A 20,595-nucleotide genomic window follows, 5' to 3' on the forward strand; every position below is an offset into this window, starting at 1 on the left:
GCCAACGTAGTAGGTTCGTGGCTGAGACAATTTGACAGTACAAAAGACACTATACACGACAGGAACACATACGACAAAAAAGATCTATACATGTTTGTTTGCTCGTTGTATTTATGTTTCCCAGATCACTTCTTCTCCATTGGACACAAGTAAGGAAATTGTTGACAGAAGGTACACCCCAGCGAAGACAGCCAAGCTGCTTGACAACTAGGAATTTAAGCCACCGAATGCCAACGCCACAATCCACCTCACAGTTCCCTGGTAGCGACATCGGAGCGGAAACTGGAAATCCTACCATCAAGATTGTTACTTTGTTTTGTTGTGTGGTATTCTTTAATGTAGCTAGCACTACAGGTACATGAGACCGGAAAACACAGCCCGCACTCTGCAAGCGATCTATGTATCTGTTTATATATGAATATGCATCCTCTTTTAACTAATCACAGTTATAAAGATATGTGTGCCACCAGCGCGAGAACGGGACATCAACAAACGGAAGAAGGCAACACGTAAGGTTTGGCTCTTAATCCTCCTTCCTCCGCATACCGAGACTTGGCACCAGGGTCCACTGACTGCTGGACCGTTGGACTATACTGTAGCCCTTAAGCCCAGACACAAGTGGACCCGAACTCGAACCCGGCAGTACCAAGACCGGCTGATCCCTTCAATAACAGACAAACGCAAGGAAAATGGTTATGATTTGCATGATACATATTCCTAACACCGCCTCTGGAATTTTCCAGCCCACATTCTTGAATGTGCTATGTACAACTCGCCAGGTTTCACCTGTAAGCATCTTTCTCTTTCTTCATATGGGTTATCTCCTGGCCCTTATCACAAACCTCCAATACCACGAAACCTAATAAAAAATCTGCCGGGTAGTATGTCTGACATGGGGGCAAGCACGATACTTTCTTTAGTATGATCACGTCCCAACCTCCTCAGCTGTATCTTTCTCCTCCTAGAATTAACAGCATATCGAAGGCGATGCAGCTTGTGTTGATCGCCACGCGGGGGTTGCGCGATGCCGCACCCCCGAAGAAAAACACCTTCGTGGTTGATATTAGCAGCCTGGGGACACTGAATGCCTCGGATCGAGTAGAAATGCATCAGTCGAATTGACAAATAATTCGAAATGTCAGCAATCTGTAGGCCTACGTAAAGTACGTAAAAAAACAACACAAAGGGAAACAAAAAAAGGAATTTAACAGACCGCGAAGGCGCCGCATCTAAGATTACGACCTAAAGTTGAATCATAATCTGAGCAGATGTTCAGAAGTTAAGAGGATGGAGAGAGATAATAGAACTTCGTAATGTATGTTAATAAACAGGAGTTATCGATCAGCGGTTTAACGAAACTGCATTCCTGGGCCACAAAGCACTCAAGTGCAAACAGTATTTTCAAATATTTGTGGCAACTGTGCTATCTGTGATTCACATAGGTGATTTTGTTACACCGATAAAAAGAAACTCTTGTCGTAATACTAAACTGTGGTGGGAATCGTAGAGGAAGTTCTATATTAGAAACAATACCGATATAAAAGACTTAGGTGTAATTTTCAAAAGTACAATGTACTTCTGTTTTACAACTGACTTTACGTCGCACCGACAGAGATAGGTGTTATGGCGACGAGGGGACAGGAAAGGGCTAGAACTGGGAAGGAAGCGACCATGGCCTTAATTAAGGAACAGCCAAAGCATTTGCCTGGTGTGAACATAAGAAACCACGGAAAACCATTCTCAAGGCTGCCGACAGTGGGGTTTGAACCCATTATCTCTCGACTGCAAGCTCACAATTGCGCGCAATATGTACCTTCAAACAAAGACGTGATTACTCGTGTGAATCCATAAGGATCAAACATACAAATGAAACATACAAGTTTATACACTGTCAACGAAGCGGAAACAGGCCTAAGCTCAGATGTGTTTAATTCTAAAACCCATAACATAAATGAAGAAAGGAACTGGAGAAAATGAGATGCAGAGCAGCATATATACCGGGTGGTTCATCAGCCTTTTGGGATTTAATTTTATGCATCCCGTCGCGTTTACCACAATTCTGAAATGCATCGATCCCTCTCCCTAAACCGTGATGGTATAACGAGATATGTGGTTAGGGGCTAAACACCGCAGGAATCTTGAACGCCACGATTAATTCATTGCAAGTTCCACGAATGAACCCGTAAAGCGATCACAGATATGAAGAATATGTACCTTACAACAGGACGTGCACACGGAGACAGGAACAGGTATTGTACGTATACGCTGGAAACTGCGCGTTGCATGTCCAGCCTCGCGATAGCTTACTTGGCAGAGGCGCGGTCTCGGAGGTTCAAATCCCGGACTATTTTTTGTTTTATTTTATTTTTCCGCCAATTGCCTGGGATATGGTAAGGTTGCATACTTGATAGCTACCACAGATACATTTATCCATTTAATCCGTTTACCCTCCAGGTCGCTTACCCACCCTAGACCTGCAATATCCCATCGTCACCAAAAGAACTGTGTCACGGCGTAGTGAAACCCACAGTAAGAAAAAAATACATTGAACAAACGTAAGTTATCACTATTTTGCCGTAGTCACAATAATTATTACTACAAGTAATTTTATGATTTGCAAACCTATGAGTAATTTTTAATTTTTTCCTCCTGATGACGAAATACTAGGTGATTTTAGTCACAGCGATAATTCCGATAATGTTTCTAGCAATAAAATATTAGGACGGAGCATTTTCTTTGCTAGTTGCTATACGTCGCACCGACACAGATACGTCTTATGGCGACGATGGGAGAGGAAAGGGCTAGGAGTGGGAAGGAAGCGGCCGTGGCCTTAATTAAGGTACAGCCCCAGCATTTGCCTGGTGTTAAACTGGGAAACCACGGAAAACCATTTTCAGGACTGGCGACAGTGGGGTTCGAACCCAATATTTCCCGAATACTGGATACTGGCCGCACATAAGCGACTGCAGCTATCGAGCTCGATGAGCATTAAAATCCGTCTTAGGTAGGGCCCCATCCTCACAGACGTGTAGGTCACCTATATGCCGTCAACTCGAAAGATTCGAAATTGTTTGCCCCTCTAGAGAACTCGAAAAATGCCCTGCTTAACTGAGAAGGTGCCAGGGTTCATTCGACCTAGAAAGATCTGGTCGAAATTAAACAGAATTCGGACCAATCATGGTGCTTGTGGGGATCTCCTGTACAAATGGAGGAAAATACCTTCACCATGTTGGGAGTGTCGAGCTGCAAGACAAACTGTTAGGCACTTAGTTCAAAAATGCCCACAAACAGCTTACAGTGGTGAATTAAGAGACTTCTTCCTAGGGACACCACAGGCACCTCAATACATTTTTAATCTTGAAGTAGAATTGTAAAAACTAGCAATTACTGGAGGACGTAATTTGATCAGTCAGTCGGTCGGTCGGTCGGTCGGTCGGTCGGTCGGTCGGTCGGTCGGTCGGTCAGTCAGTCAGTCAGTCAGTCAGTCAGTCAGTCAGTCAGTCAGTCAGTCAGTCAGTCAGTCAGTCAGTCAGTCAGTCAGTCAGTCAGTCAGTCAGTCAGTCAGTCAGTCAGTCCATGTTATTTTACATATAGAGATTTTCATGTCTACCATACGATAAAAATAAATAAATACATTGATAAATAAATATATTATTATGTCCGGCTTCATAACTAAATGGTTAGCGTGCTAGCCTTTGGTCTATGCAGTACCCGGATTCGATTCCCGGTCTGGTCAGGGATTTTAACCATAATTCGTTAATTCCGATTATTCAGGGCCTCTGCCTGTGTGTGTGTTTAGCATTACAATTCATCGTAGGTAGGGTCCCATTCTCACAGACGTGCAGGTCGCCTATCACTCGTCAACTCGAACAACCTGCACTAGGTCTCCTTGGCGACAACGCGGCATTAACACCATTATTATATTATTATTATTATTATTATTATTATTATTATTATTATTAGTAGTAGTAGTAGTAGTAGTAGTAGTAGTAGTATTGAAACTCCTTCTTCCATAGGTAAGCGTATTTGTATAGCGTTACACAATGAAATTCCTTGTGATTTGAGTCCAACCAAAAAGTATTTTTCCTAGGTGAGTTCCGATAAAAATACACTAATAAAAATGGTCAATATTTTGTGTGTTTATACCTCCACGATACGCTCACAAACTGAAACGAAAACGGAATTATGAATTTTAACAAAAAACTTTCTACGGACACTGAATACACGACATCTCACAACGTGTCATAACCAAAGTGGTCCTTTGTCACAAGCCAAAATATTTATGTGGTAATGCAGCGTCTTAATACGGAGTACTGCCACCCCTCGCATGGATAACAGCAGCGTCCCAACGCCTTCTCACGCTTCCGACAAAGCGCTGCACCTTCAGTTGAAGCAGACATCCCCACTCAGCCAAAAGGGCGTCTTCAATGGACTGTAGTGTATGGGGTGATGGATTTTTCCCTTGGATGCGTTGCTCTAGTTAGTCCCAGACTTATTCAACCAGATTCAAGTCGAGACTTTTAGACAGCCACTCCATTCGTTGTACATAGTGCTCTTGCAGGAAACTACGAACGGTCTTGTCATAATGCGGTCTAGCATGAATACTGTGTTTTCTCCGTGAGAAGTCACATGTGGCACTAAGATCTAGCCGTTGTACCGTCGAGCAGTTCAGGATCCTCTGCAAATGATCAGGAGATCGGTTTTCGTGTCAAGACTTATGCCCACCCACAACATAACAAATCCACCCCCAAAACCAAAGGTACAATGTACAGTTTTCAAACGAAATCGCTCCCAACGTCCTCCGCCGACTCACAGATCACAATCTGAACGATATCACACGAAACGAGATACATCCGAGAACAGCAGATTATCCCTAGCAAAATGCAGTCTCCTACCATGATGTCGTTTGCCAAGTGCAGGTACTTGAGCTGGTTGTTGGGTCCTTATATTGGTCTCACGAAGGCTGCGTCGGACTGTTTGGTCACTAACTCGTACTAGATAAGCCTGCTGTAGCCTAGATTCACGTGTAGAGCTCGTGTTGTAACCTAACAGTTTCGGAGAGCTTGAGACGCAAAAGAGGATTCTGGCCTGGGGTTGTTTTCCTTCAGAGACCCGTGCCACGATGCTTGAAAACGTTTCCACTGGGAACGTTTCCACAGATACCAAATCGTACCTGAGCAGCCCCTAGCATTCTGACAATTCTTAGAACATACCTTTGCGAGCAGTGTTCTTGAAGCATTGTAAGTTCATGAGTGGCTTCAATCTACAAAACTGCTATCTTCGTCGCCTATCTGCAATAATGACGTCCTAACTTCACCGATAGGGCTTCTCCAAGTGGAGTCTATGAGGTAAGGTTTACGCCCGTAGGTAAGGTCAAGGCGTTATTATAACGTCCTAACCTCATCTAGGAGCCAATTATCCGAGTTCATTGACGTTGCCTGCACCAAAAATGCTGCCTCAGCAAAAATTCAAATTTTCCGCCAAAAGCGTAGGAAAATGCTGATTCAGCACCCCCTGTTTCAGAACATAAACAGCACCTGCTGCTGAAGTATCAGCACACAAATCCAGTCCGATATACAGGGTGGAAAAAATTAAGTACCAGAACAAAAGAATAATGGACGACATGAGTTAATACCACACCACTTCATTTGGTTAACTCGGATAGGCAGATACAGTTCACAGAAGAGTATCTGGGAATGCTGATGGAAAATCTAGGTATGAAAAAACACGTAATTTGAAAAGATGAGGCCAAATTTCATGTTTTCGTGGGTATTAACCTATACACCTGCGTGTGCTGACGGTGTGAAAACTGTAATGTGGCTATTAATATCATGACAAAGTTTCTAATGTCATGAAATAAGGCGCGTCTGTTATGATGGTTTGATCAGCCCATTCTTTCTCAATGATACCGTCACCGGAGAAAAATGTCCGACTCGTTGGCTGAATGGTCAGCGTACTGGCCTTCGGTTCAGAGGTCCCGGGTTCGATTCCCGGCCTGGTCGGGGATTTTAACCTTCATTGGTTAATTCCAATGGCCCGGGGGCTGGGTATTTGTGCTGTCCCCAACATCCCTCCAACTCACACACCACACATAACACTGCCCTCCACCACAATAACACGCAGTTCCTTTTTTTTTGCTAGGCGCTTTACGTCTCAACGACACAGATAGGTCTTATGGCGACGATGGGATAGGAAAGGCCTAGGAGTTGGAAGGAAGCGGCCGTGGCCTTAATTAAGGTACAGCCCCAGCATTTGCCTGGTGTGAAAATGGGAAACCACGGAAAACCATCTTCAGGGCTGCCGATAGTGGGATTCGAACCTACTATCTCCCGGATGCAAGCTTACAGCCGCGCGCCTCTACGCGCACGGCCAACTCGCCCGGTACGCAGTTACTTACACATGTCAGATGCCGCCCACCCTCATAGGAGGGTCTGCCTTACAAGGGCTGCACTCGGCTAGAAATAGATACACGAAATAATAATAACCTGGAGAAATTAGAAAATGACCTGCAGCTGCTTCCTGTCGTTACATTACTTGTGAATCCTTTACTGTCTGCACGACCGGATACTGATGACCTATGGCGGCAGTTAGTGAGGCACCGCTGCGTTACGCCGTACTAGTGCGACAGAATTGGACGAAACATTCCCGCAACGCTGGATCGGTCTCACGACGTTTTCTTATGGGGTCATCTTAAAGACAAGGTGCTTCAACATTGCATCCACAATGTCGATGAGCTACGTGTGAATATCACACAAGAATTTCAGAGGATACCAATGCAGATGTGACGAAGAGCCTATGACAATGCTGCTCTTCGTCTCCAGGCTTGTACTGATCAGGAAGGCGAACTGGCAGACCGTGCCATGGGAGAATGGAACATGAAAAATCATCTAAGTTTCGTGATTTTTCTTAATGTTCACGTTAATCAGGTACCTGATAATAACATTCGTAGTTACTTGACAATAACGCCTTTCCAATCATATTCATAAATATGCGCCATTCTGCCGTTTCCACGCTAAGAGACTGCAAATTTAAATTTTAGAACACATGACAGCGATCCTGACGTTCGATAATCAGAGTTCTGTAAGGTAATTTCAACTGAAAACCTACATGCATTTGCAGCCTACTACAAGTCCCCAGAACATACTGTACCAGAAAAAGAGCCCGACTCTCAGATTAAATTTTAAAGTAGCATGACTATAGTTCTCAGGGCGAAAAACTGGATTAATTGTAGCTAGGGCTCGGTACAGGAGGTAGGGTCCTATCTACAGAAAAACTTTGACTCTGATTGCACAAGAGTTTATTCAAATAAGTCATGAATTTGCACATCACCTCTAAGTAGAAATGGATTCTCTTCCTCGTATTCCAATAGTATGGCTCGGGTTCTCCAGCTCACCAAGCCAAGCTGGTTGAAGCACGTTCCAGAAGACTCCAGGGATTCCAGGGACTCCAGATACTCCAGACAGAGGCAGCTGGACTGTCTGGATTGACGGCAAGTAGAGATGTCTCGAACTCTGAGGCCCGGGTTGAAACCCGGTGATCCAGGCGATGTTGTAGATAGTCATGTACAACCTCAGCCCAATGAGACTGAGAGGATTGATGTTCCCAAGGTCACTAGCAGCACTGAGTCCATGAAAACCTTGGATGATCAACTTATAAGCAGAGTTCTTGATAACTGTACATCAACACTTCCAACATTCCTAAAACGATATGAGTGGTATTAATAATTTAGAGTTCATCACTAGGAAAATCCTCGTCCCTGAATATCTTTTGGCAACGAAAAATATAAGTCCCTTCTTGTGAAATTATAGTTAAACTCAAAGTTCATTACTGGCGAAGGTGCAAGTCTTTGCCTAAACTGGAATGAAAAACACAAGTCCATTCACTTGGAAGTTTGAATATATTTAAAGTTTATCATTGGTGAAATTCATAAAGTCTTTGAGTGACCACTAACGAAAACACAAGTCCTTCCACATAAATAAATTCACTGACGAAATTTATAAGTCTTTTAAACCAACACTGGCAAGTGTACAAGTCTTTGAGTAAATGTAAGTGAAATCCTAACTTCGTTTAAAGCCGTTGGAAAGTTAAAGTTCATCACTAGCAATGTTAATCAATCACTGTCTATTAGAAGGATGAGTTCCTCAACAGTCGCAAATATTCCACGTAAATAATACAAGTCCATTTCACGAACACTTAGAAAATTTCCAATCTCGAATAATCGTAAATAATACAAGTCCATTCAATGATCACGTAGAAAAGTTCTGGTCTCGAACACATGAAAATAATACAAGTCCATTTCACGAACACTTAGAAAAATTCCAGCTTCGAAGACACGTAAATAATACAAGTCCAAACACTTAGAAAAGTTTTAGTCTCGAAGGCACGTAAATAATACAAGTCCATTCAATGAACACTTAGAAGAATTCTGGTCTCGAACCCATGTAAATAATACAAGTCCATTTCACGAACACTTACAAAAATTCCAGCTTCGAAGACACGTAAATAATACAAGTCCAAACACTTAGAAAAGTTTTAGTCTCGAAGGCACGTAAATAATACAAGTCCATTTAATTAACACTTGTAAATATTCTTAGGTCAATTACGAAGACTTAGAAAATTTTCTACAACACTCGAAGTCTTATGAGTCCACTTTATAGTACTTGGAAGAATCGTCTTCCCACACTTGTATAATGACAGAGTTCCACGATGATAGTAGCAGCAAGAGTGTCAGCGCTGACTACTCAGCTGAGACTGTGTGAATAGGCTACAGTAGGTCCTCCTTTTATTCGATTCGGGACGTCTACGTCATAATACGGTTTGATTGAATATCTCCCGAACCCCTCGATGGATTTGCTTGAAACTCGAGCATTGGGACGTTTAGGTGATCCCAAACAAGATGACATATCGCTCGATTCGCTAGCATCATTATTACAGAAATTTCAAAATTTTCTCCATCGAACTCTCTAGAATAAGTGACGTAGAATCCAGAAAATACCAGTCAAGGCTGGTAACACGTGTTGAGACGAGCGGGCGGTCTAGCTAGCCCCTGTGGCTACGTCACAGCTCACAGTCGTCATACACTCGCTAGCTGGTCCTCGCTGCTGGTAAATAAACCAGGCGCGCTCGGAACATTACGCGTGGTAAATAAACGTACCTTATGCTCAAAAAATACTTATGTACAGGTCGTAACCGGTACAATACCAACCACCTGCTTTTAGACTTACTTTATGATAAGGCGGGAAAACCAGAATTGAGTGATACTTTTACAGACCTCGGTGAGTTTAAGTTGCCTTCTATGAGAGTTTCGTATTCTCAGCCCTGGCAAATATTAGAAAAGTCATTTATTTCTAATCAAAAATGCCTATTCCAAGATCAAATAATTATAATTACACATAACGGCAATTGCAAAATAATAACATATGTTACATAAATGCACAAATCTAGCAGGATGATATTCAAGGATGTTCCTAGCTCCTGAAATGAATCCGCACTCCATTCATGTGAACAAGACCTGAGTGAGAGACGGATGAACTCATGAACGTTATGACTGATTTTTACATATCAGTTACAGTAGATATGCTATCAACGTGAGCCATAAAGTAACGTCTGTCAAGGTTTGTGCTGACAATACCACAATTCCATTGTATTGGAACATTTAAACGGCCGTTGCCTTAATTAAGGTACAGTCCCAGCATGTACCCTATCACTCATTAATTTCAATACACCTAATAATTTACATATATAATTCCCTATAGATCCGGTATAATACGAGGGCCATCCGGAAAGTAGTACCCGCTAGCGCCGCATGAAGCGCTGACGACTCGGGTAGCCGCTGGGCAAGGTCAGACCGCGTCAGTGGCTTGTCTGCCTGCTCTGTGCGAGCCTGTGTTGTGTATGTGATCGTTTAAAACGTTTAAACAAATTGAGAACCCCGCCAGTTGTGAAGTGAGGGCCGTGATTACATTTCTTAATGCACGAAACGTTCGATCTTGTGATATTCATCGCCAATTAACGGAGGTGTATGGAGACAATGTGATGGACGAGTCGTCTGTTCGGCGCTGGTGTCGCAACTTCAACCTGGGGAGGGGGAATACACACGACGAGGAGCGTTCAGGGAGACCATCTGTCATACAGACCAACTACGGAGCGCAGTAGACGAATGCGTGAGGAACGATCGGCGCGTCACAATTGATGAACTCTGAACATTTTTCTAACGTGTCTCGAACAATTGTTCATGAAGTTGTCAAAGACTATCTGCACTATTCAAAAATCTGTGCAAAGTGGGTCCCTCGCATGCTTACAGAGGAGCACAAAACCAAGCGTATGGCTGCAGCACTGACGTTTCTGGGACGTTGTTCCGATGAAGAAGACTCTTTTCTGACTCGCATCATTACTGGGGACGAAATATGGGTTTGTTATGCATCACCTGAGAGTAAACGACAGTCAATGGAGTGGCATCATGCTCATTCACCAACCAAACCAAAAAAATTCAAGAGAGTTCTGTCCACCAGGAAACTCATGACAACCGTTTTCTGGGATCGCCGAGGTGTACTGCTCATTGATTTTATGGTCCGTGGAGACACAATTAATGCGAATGCGTATTGTGAAACATTAAAGAAATTGCGGCGGGCAATACAAAATCGACGGCGAGGTCTATTGTCTACAGGCGTCATTATCCTTCATGACAATGCCAGGCCTCATGCAGCTGCGATAACACAACAACTTTTGCAGCAATTTAAGTGGGAAACCTTCGACCATCCCCCGTATAGTCCGGACTTGGCCCCTTCGGATTTTCATATCTTTACGAAGCTTAAAGACTTTCTGGCGGGAAAAAGATTTGACAACGATGAAGAACTTAAATGAGCCGTGACTACGTATCTCAATACGCTGGCGGCGGAGGACTATGACGCTGGAATACAAAAACTCGTCCTACGTTATGACAAATGCCTAAATTTGCTTGGAGATTACGTGGAGAAGCGGTGTAAAGTATGCTCTTTCCAATAAAAATGTGTATATTTGTTGATATTTACTCCTGTGTCTTTATTGCGCAAACGGGTACCACTTTCCGGATGACCTTCGTATCATGGTTACGATTGAGTATGCAAAGGAATAGTACATTTGTAAACATGTTATGTTTATGTGCTTGTTTTCATCTAGATGCAATATTACCCCAAAATAACAGCAGGTCTGGCTATATAGAGCCCTTGTCGAAGAATGCTTGTCTATTGCTGTGGATTTGCTCGAAAATCCCCCGATGGCTTTTCTTGAGATTTGATAATGAAGACGTTCTTGTAATTGGCAACAGAATAGTGTATCTTCCAAGACGATACGACCATTATTAAAGAAGTTTTCTAAATCTCTACATCGAAAGTTCTCGAATGCCTGACTCATGTTCCAGGTGTATCCATGTCACGAGGCAAGTTGACGAGTTGGGCGGGTAAGTCTACCTTGCTCCCGCATCTACGTCACTCACAGCCGTTTAACTCTCATGCTCGCTCGTTCTAGCAGATGTAAATACATCGAGCTTGGAGTTCTCGGCGCTCGTGATGATTATACGACATCGCTCTTACTAAATACGGCATGCACCGTGCGTTCCTAGAACAGTATATTACCTCCACGTCTTCTAACAGGTAGCGTTACACGCCTTCGGATGCCTGTCTGCCATACAACAACTCTTAGGGCGAACATCCTTCACGAACACCAAAAATACAGTTGGTGCAAAAATTTTCTTGAAGTGTATAATAATAATAATAATAATAATAATAATAATAATAATAATAATAATAATAATAATAATAGCGTGTGGGTTCCGAAAAAGCCTGGTGCAGGTCTTTCGAGTTGACGCCGTATAGGCGACCTACGCTTCTGTGAGTATGGGGTCTACCTATGATGAACTCCAATGATGAAGAAAGCACACACACAGTTCCAGAGCCATTGGGATTAACGAATGACGGTTAAAATATCCGACCCGGCCGGGAATCTAACCTCTTTTTTTTCTATTTGCTTTACGTCGCACCGACACAGATAGGTCTTATGGCGACGATGGGAGAGGAAGGGCTTAGGAATGGGAAGGAAGCGGCCGTGGCGTTAATTAAGGTACAGCCCCAGCATTTCCCTGGGGAATCTAACCCAAGACCCCCTGGAACAAAGGGCAGCATTTAGACATAGAGCTGTGCGTTTTTCGTGAATATGCCATAAGCTTCCACAGCATGCTTTCTCGTTTTGTTACTAACTGAAAGGGATGGCATAGAGTTTCAGCAGGGTGTGTCCTTTACTGCAGATCTAAGGCAGTCTCGGAAAGATGGGCAAAATATCCCAAAAATCTGTTCTCTGTAAAAGGAAATATTTAGGGATCACAGAATTCACAGAGATGAGAACGATGACGGTAATAACAGCAGAATCACGCTAGGGGAAGAGGACACATTATTTATAACTAAACTGTTGAGCCATAACGCAGCAGGAGTAGATAAAATACAAGCGGGAATTCGTAAAATACAATGGGGAAACAAAACTGACAGAGTAATAGGAAGCTGTGAAACATACCTTCCGATTGTATAAAGGAGCAACTATACACATCAACACACATGGAAAGAGGAAGGTTCATCGGGGCATTTATTTGATCAACATACCAAGCAGAGTGCATACTAGCATATTAAAGAGGGCAATACGATCAATAGATGAGAATGAGAGGAATGAAAACGCGGAGTTGCTTCAGACGACAGACTCCTTGAGAAGAAACTAAAAATACCGAACGCCAGGTAGAAAATACGAATGACGAGACAATTTCAAGAATTTAGGGTAAGTATATTATCAGTCAGTATTTCATGAAAGTAAGTCCAATCCAACGTAAGTACTCCATTATTAAGATGAATTCATCAGGATATGGAATGTCGACTCCAATTAGTGGGGGGATATGGCTTTAGAAATGAGCGGAAATCCAGCTTGAGGGACGCATGTTCGTAGCCATGTTGACACTCCTGGCCGTGAATTTCCTCTGATGAGTATTGTGATAGCAGTGATGGCTTTCAGAGATATTCTTACAAATCATCAAATTTAATGAGTGTCTGAATCAGAGTCATACTGGAACAGGTAATAACAGTAATTGCATGTGGCCTCCGGAGAGGACTGGCAAACGTCTTTCGCGTTGACGCCTTATAGGCGACCTGCACGCCGGTGAGGGTGTGGCCCTATCTATGATGAATTCTACTGCTGAAGACGACACACACACATACACACACACACAGAGAGAGAGAGAGAGAGAGAGAGAGAGAGCACCGAGCCATCGGAATTAACCAATGAAGGTGAAACCCCGACCCGGCCGAGAATCCAACCCAGGACCCCTTCAACCAAAGGCCAGCACGCTATCCATTTAGCAAGGGAGCCGGACCTGAAACAGGTGTTCAAGTGTTCATTTGACCACTGCAATCAATACTAAAGTACTACCGACGCGTAATGAACAACATGTGCACCAATTATCCTGCAACCGAGCGAGTTAGCCGTGCGGTTAGGGTCGCGCAGCAGTGAGCTTGCATTCGGGTATTATGGGCTCGAACTCCCCTGTCGGCAACCCTGAAGATGGTTTTCCGTGCTTTCCCATGTTCACACCAGCAAATGCTGGGTATGCACATTCATTATGACGACGGCCGCTTCCTTCCCACTCCTGCTTTTCCTAGCCCATCGTCGCCATACGACCTATCTGTGTCGGTGCGATGTAAAGTAAACTGTAAAATTTAAAAAATATATATATATATATATATATATATATATATATATATATATATATATATATATATATATATATATATATATATATATATGGCAAGTCCACCCTAAAAGACCCTCAATTCGATCAACCTCAAATGGCTGTAACTGCACAAAAGGAGGACACGTGGGCATTTGTAAAGTAACACCTAAATGCACAAGACTGCTATTTACCGCACTGAATGCCTACTGCAGCACCAAACCATTTAAAGAAGGTTAAAATTTTATGTGATGGCCGATAGCAAAGGAAAGTAAATCAGAACAGAATCTATTTCGTATACGCTGACATGTTGTGCTTGGGTTTAAGCTGACATAACACTACATGGTATTGCAATGTTACTTTCTGTTAACGAAGGTTTGTTGTAAAATAAATTAAATTGCACTCTACCCACGGTTTTAATAGTCTGATCGCGGAGCGTCTCCAATCCGGCGAATGAAATGTTGTATATAGAGTGGAATGTAAAGAGAGTTAGAAGAGATATCATTCATATACTCACCTTAACTTGATCAATGATTATTTGTAGATATGCATCAGTCTCTTGAAGTTTCTTCTCGAAGTCGGACATCGTAGGAAGCGGCAAATTTGGGTCAAAGCGTGCCTAAAATCAGAGAAACAGGACCTTTACAACTACGAAACAAATATCACTCTTATTGTACACTTCCTAACACAAAAAATGAGCATCTCAAAATTTCCAAGCCCGAGTAAAAGCATGACCGAAAGGAATGAGCATTTTATCACAGGGATTTCTTGACTTGTTAACATAGAAGTTTACCTACACGTTGCCACTGAAACGGTATAGTTGTAAGCTTTTAAAGCGTGTACGCACATGCGCAGAATATCGTACCAAAGAGCGAATGCTTATACAGGATGGACAAAATAAAACTGGCCCGGAATATATTTCAAATAGGACTGACGCGGGATTAACAACTGTTAATGAACAATATCACAGAAGATGCTAGAAATTGTCACTGCTGACGTGGATGCAGCGCTGTGCTCGATTTAACAAACTGTGAGACACGCGTAGCAGCTCTGTCTGAGGAATAACAGCAATAGCGTGCCCAATGTTCTGGTAGAGCTCTTCCAGTGCGCGAGGACGGTTGGAGTACACCAGATTTTTCAATTTGCCACAGGGTAAAAGTCGCAGGGAGAGAGATCTGGCGATCGAGGTGGCCAGTCGATTCCACTGACTGCTGACTGCCCTCTGCTTACCGAACATCTCATGCACTCATGCATCAAGGTTGCCAAGGCGGTGTGAACTGCTGCTCCGTATCGCTAAAAATATCCATACAGAACAGTGTTACGATGCGGACACCAGACTTTGGGCACCACACACCAATCTTGATATTATGCAACGGCTTTTCAACGTAATGATGGGGACATTCTGATGCTTAATGATGCCTGTTCTGTGAGATCACATAACCTGACAGGCTGAACCAAGCCTCATCTGAAGAAGTGAAAAACCCGAGGATCCAACAGTCCTGACTCCACTTCACTCAGAAATCACCGGCAGAACTCAACATGTTAAGGTTTGTCTGGACGCTTTTATGAAAATGATGGAAGAAGATGGGAAATGGAAATGAAAATATATATTTCAAGCGTAAATATCATTTTAAGATCCCGTGAAGGAAACTCAGGTCAGCTATCTGTCGCTTCAGGTACAATGGAAGCGCCTGTATCGCCTCTCGCACATCGATGATGATGACCGCAGGTGATCAACGGCGTAGCACAACTAACAAGGTTCTCACCTCTTATCCTGAAGAGTGTAATCGTAGCCTAGGGAGCAAAACAGAAACTTTACGCCCAGCTGGCATGAGTTCAATTCCTGGATCTGGAACATAATTAAGACTGGTTTGAGGGATTGGAACAGGATAACAACCATACCGCTAGAAAAATCATACCGGTAGAGGTTATCAGACAAAACCTCACAAATAATAGTACATAAGGCTAACAGTCAACATACCCTAACCCACTTAAATTATGTAATAACATCACTAGCTCAAGCTACAGGAAGCAGGACAGAGTTCAGGTGCTGTCAGTTTGCATTTAAAAGATTTCAACTTAAGAGTTCCGCGACAGTAGATTTACAGGTATGTTTAAGTACCCCGAACCCCTATTTAGGGAAAATTCCAGAACTTCCCCATATCTCAAAACCAACAGTAATCTAATGGACGTTCAACGTACACATATTATTTTGATTATTTCTGGCCTTTACCCGATTACCTGGGATCGGCACATTCTACGGATTTAACAGTTTTAGACCCGGTGACCTTCCTGACGTCAATCTTATGTGGAAGGATGTGTTCCCTATTGTGTGTATCCGTGGTGGTTTGTACTGTGACGTGTTGCATGTAAATGAAGACGAAATACGCCCAGCCTCGGAGCTACAGGAATTAACTGACGCTGTTAAAATCTCCGGCCCGATCTGGAATCAATACCCGGGATCCTAGGAACCGAAGGCCAATGCCAATACGTCGACCATTCATCCAGAGAACCGGACACGAGTAGTATAAGTCAGGAATTCAGGAACCGCCACCGCCTCCGGCCCTCCGCAGAGGCCTCCACCGCCTCCACCTCCACACGCTCTCGGGAGAGGCCTCCGCCGCATTGAGTGCGCTGGCAAAGAGCGCGAGCCTAACCTCACATCCGCTATCTAAGAGGACTTAACCTAACTTTTTACGCGCAAAACAGCAAGTCTAACCTTATAGACGGGCCTAACCTCAGTTTTACAGCCGGATGCCCTTCCTGACGCCTAAGAGAGTGAGCCTAACCTTACATCCGCCATCTTGGATGGGCTTAACCTAACATTTTACGCGTAAGAGACCTAGCATAACCTCACTTTTTACGGCCGGATGCCCTTCCTGACACCTAAGAGAGCGAGCCTAACCTTACATCCGCTATCTTGGAGGGGCTTAACCTAACACTTGACGCACAAGACAGCAAGCCTAACCTCATGGAGTAGCCTAACCTCAGTTTTACGGCCAGATGGCCTTCCCGACGCCAATTGCACAAGATGGCGGCTATACACGGCTCCTTATGGGACACCTTAAGGGTGTTTGCGCAAGACGGCGGCTATACATGGCTCCTTATGAAACACCTTAAGGGTGCTTGCGCAAGATGGCGGTCGCAAGATGGCTGCTATACGTAGGCTCTTATGAGACTCCCTAGGGACGCTTGCGCAAGATGGCAGCTATCTAATTCTACAAGACGGCTGCTATATATTATGAGACGGCTTAAGGGCGCTTTCACAAGATGGCTGCTATACATAGGCTCTTATGAGACGCCCTAGGGATGCTTGCGGAAGATGGCGGCTATACATAGCTTCTACTCCCTAGGGACGCTTGCGCAGTATGGCGGCTATACATGGGCTCTTATGAAGAAAGCTAGCTTAGAGGCTACTGCGCAAGATGGCAGCTGCTGTTATGTATGCGGTGGAGAGCAATTTGAAATTCCACGTGCTCTTCAAAGCCACGTGCTTTTTGACAGCGGCCTTCTTTAATCAACAGAGCATCATGCTGCCATCTTTAGCTACTACCTTTGAAGTGTGCTGGCGGGCAATTTGAAAAAAAAATTCTACGTGGTTTTGACAGCTGTCATCGCCATCTTTAAACAACAGCGCATCGTGCTGCTATCTTTACGGCACTAAACCTTATCCTTATACATGTGGTGGAGGGTAATTCGAAAAAATCCACATGCTTTCTTGACAGCTCCCATCTTTAATCAACAGAGCATCGTGCCGTTATATTTACAGCACGAAACCTCATACCTTTGAAATGTGGTGGCGGGTAATTTGTAAAATTCTACGTGTTTTCTGACAGCTGTCATCTTTAAACAATGGTGGCTATACATAGGCTGATAAGGCCTCCTCCTCCACCTCCTCCTGTCAAGGCATAGCTTTATATCTCTATCGAACAAGTTTAAACCTGCATCGCGAAGACAAGAGTGTGCACGTGTTGCAGCGATAACATCATTATGCATGTTTCGACTTGCAGATAACAAAAGAAGTGATTGAAACATAACAAGACTAGAATCAAACACTGTACTCGATGTCGTTAACTTCAACATGCGTTCAGAACATTGTTTGATGTGTTCAGATCACTAAATAAGTGATTAAAACATAACAAGACTAGAATCGAACACTGTACTCGACGTCGTTACTTACAACATGAGTTCAGAACATGTCAGGGCATACCTTTCTTCTAAGAAGATGAAATTACAAAAGAAGTGATTGAAACATAACAAGACTAGAATCAAACACTGTACCCGATGTCGTTAACTTCAACATGTCATCAGAACATTGATTGATGTGTTCAGAACACTAAATAAGAGATTAAAACGTAACAAGACTAGAATAGAACACGATACACGATGACGTTACTTACAACATGTGTTCAGAACATGTCAGGGGATACCTTTGTTCTAAGAAGATGGATTCGAACAGAGAAAAAAATAATAAGACTACAATTCTGAACAGCTTGTGCAAGATAGCGGCTGTCATAACGTCCTCCTGCTCTTCCCGCTCGGTTAAGGCATATCTCTATCGAACATTCAACGCGATCTTATGCATAAGGCAGTGCACATACTGCGTAGCCAACTTGCTCGGTAAACGATAATATGAATATAGCAAAAGTACAACTTCAAAGGATTTGCCTAGTGCGAAAATAAAAAACTACAGAAAAAACATACTGCGTAGCCAACTCGCTAGGTAAACGATAACATGAATATATCAAACGCACAACTTCAAATGATTTGCTTTCTATCATTTGTCTTTAGCGAAAACCAAAAAGTACAGAACAAAAATCATACTACTTAGCCAACTCGCTCGGTAAATGATAATCTGATTTAGCTGCAATAGAAAAAAACACAGATTCAAACCCTGTTCTCTTATCGTAAACACGGATAGTCAAATTAAACAGAACGCCTAGTGCTATAAGAAATACATTGGTTACATTTAAGCCCCCGCTAGCAGTCGAACAAGTTACCGCATAAACATGTAACATGAAGGATCAGTTCGGTAACATATTGTTTCAATTTGTTGACATGGGTTACAAGCATGTAGCTCATACGGAAAATAAAATTAAACAGAACTCCCACGTGGCCTCCTCCTCCACATGCCCCTCCGCAGAGACCTCCACCTCCACACGCTCTCCGGAGTGTACAACGATCGCAATTGTGTGCTGCTACCTTAGCATGACCTATGTGCACGATCTTAAAGCACAAAGAATAACGATGTTTAAAAGCGTGTACGCATCACCTATCGATGATGCATGTATCGACTATCGTACTAAACTTAATCCGCTAGAATGTACAACGATAGCATGTGTTCGTGCTGCTATCTTAGCATGACCTATGTGCACGTAGGATGTAGGCGCGAAATTTAAAATCTACGTGCTTTTAACGAGTTCTAACCACGTGGGCGTGGGTTTTAAATTTCGCGAGCTGACGTAGCATAGCACGTGACCTTGACGTCTCGACCCCGTGCTCTTGTTTGTAAACAAAGCCACGTGCGTTTTGACAGCTGTGATCTTGACGGACCCTAACCTCACTTTTAAGGACAATAGACCATCGCTAACCTCACTGCTGCCATCTTCACGGCGCTAAACCTCAAGGCTGCCACCTTATGCACGTCGTAACGCGGAATTTTGAACAACAGAACATCGCTAACCTCACTGCTGCCATCTTAAAAACGTCAGTGTTCCAAACACTAAAAACTATCAAGCAGATACTGATTTCTGTTAGAAAAACGCAACTCATTGCACCACTAATAGGTCGGGGATTTTATTCTTTATCAGATAATTCTGATAAGACGTGAGCCCTGGGTTCTATTCCCTGTTATGTGTGGCATGAATTTCTTCGGTTCTGAACACAAAACCATTTACCAATGGAGATTAATTTGCTACACTTAACAAAGTAGAAGCGTTCTTGCTGATAACAATCGATGAGGGTGTTGCTGCTGTTAAAAATGTACCAACTTCAGATAACTCTTTCTAGGAGGAGGGCGTAGTGAGGTGCTGGAGGAGGAGGAGCACTTTAGCCCTTTATCCCGAGGAGGAGGAGGAGGACGCGGTCAGGGAGAGATGGAGGACGCGGATAGGAGGAGGAGGAGGAGGAGGAGGAGGAGGAAGTGTCCTTTTATGCTTTTGCCCTTCTGATAAGATAGAACCCTTAGGTCCTATTCTCTATTATGTGTGTAGCACAGTTATTTTTCGTTTCAGCATTTTGCATAGTAGCCCTCTCCTGCACAAGCTACATGCTTGTAACCCATGCCAACATATTGAAACAATATGTTTCCGAACCGATATTCCATGTTACATGTTTATGCGATAACTTGTTCAACTGCTAGTGACTTAAATGTAAGCAGTGTATTTCTTATAGCACTAACGATCTGTTTAATTTTATTTTCCGCATGAGCTACATGCTTGTAACCCATGTCAACAGATTGAAACAATATGTTTCCGAACTGATATTTCACGTTACATGTTTATGCGATAACTTGTTCGACTGCTAGAGGGCTTAAATGTAACCAAAGTATTTCTTATAGCATTAGGCGTTCTGTTTAATTTGACTTTCCGTGTTTGCGATAAGAGAACAGGGTTTGAATCTATGTTTTTTCTATTGTAACTAAATCAGATTATCACTTACCGAGCGAGTTGGCTAAGCAGTATGATTTTTGTTCTGTACGTTTTGATTTTCGCTAAAGACAAATGATAGAAAGCAAATCATTTGAAGTTGTGCGTTTGATATATTCATGTTATCGTTTACCTAGCGAGTTGGCTACGCAGTATGTTTTCTCTGTAGTTTTTTATTTTCGCACTAGGCAAATCCTTTGAAGTTGT

General features: G+C 43.1%; 1 protein-coding gene across 2 annotated transcripts in view; it reads right to left on the reverse strand.

Moving 5' to 3' along the window:
- LOC136864045 (oxysterol-binding protein-related protein 9) overlaps positions 1-20,595 on the reverse strand; it is an 830,446-nt gene that overhangs the window by 554,462 nt on the left and 255,389 nt on the right. For both annotated transcript variants that reach the window (XM_067140573.2, XM_067140572.2), the window contains exon 3: positions 14,259-14,360. In XM_067140573.2, the coding sequence (XP_066996674.1) occupies positions 14,259-14,360 (102 nt within the window). The remainder of the gene's footprint in view (positions 1-14,258; positions 14,361-20,595) is intronic.

This window comes from Anabrus simplex, chromosome 2 (genome assembly GCF_040414725.1).
Source record: "Anabrus simplex isolate iqAnaSimp1 chromosome 2, ASM4041472v1, whole genome shotgun sequence".
NCBI lineage: Eukaryota > Metazoa > Arthropoda > Insecta > Orthoptera > Tettigoniidae > Anabrus > Anabrus simplex.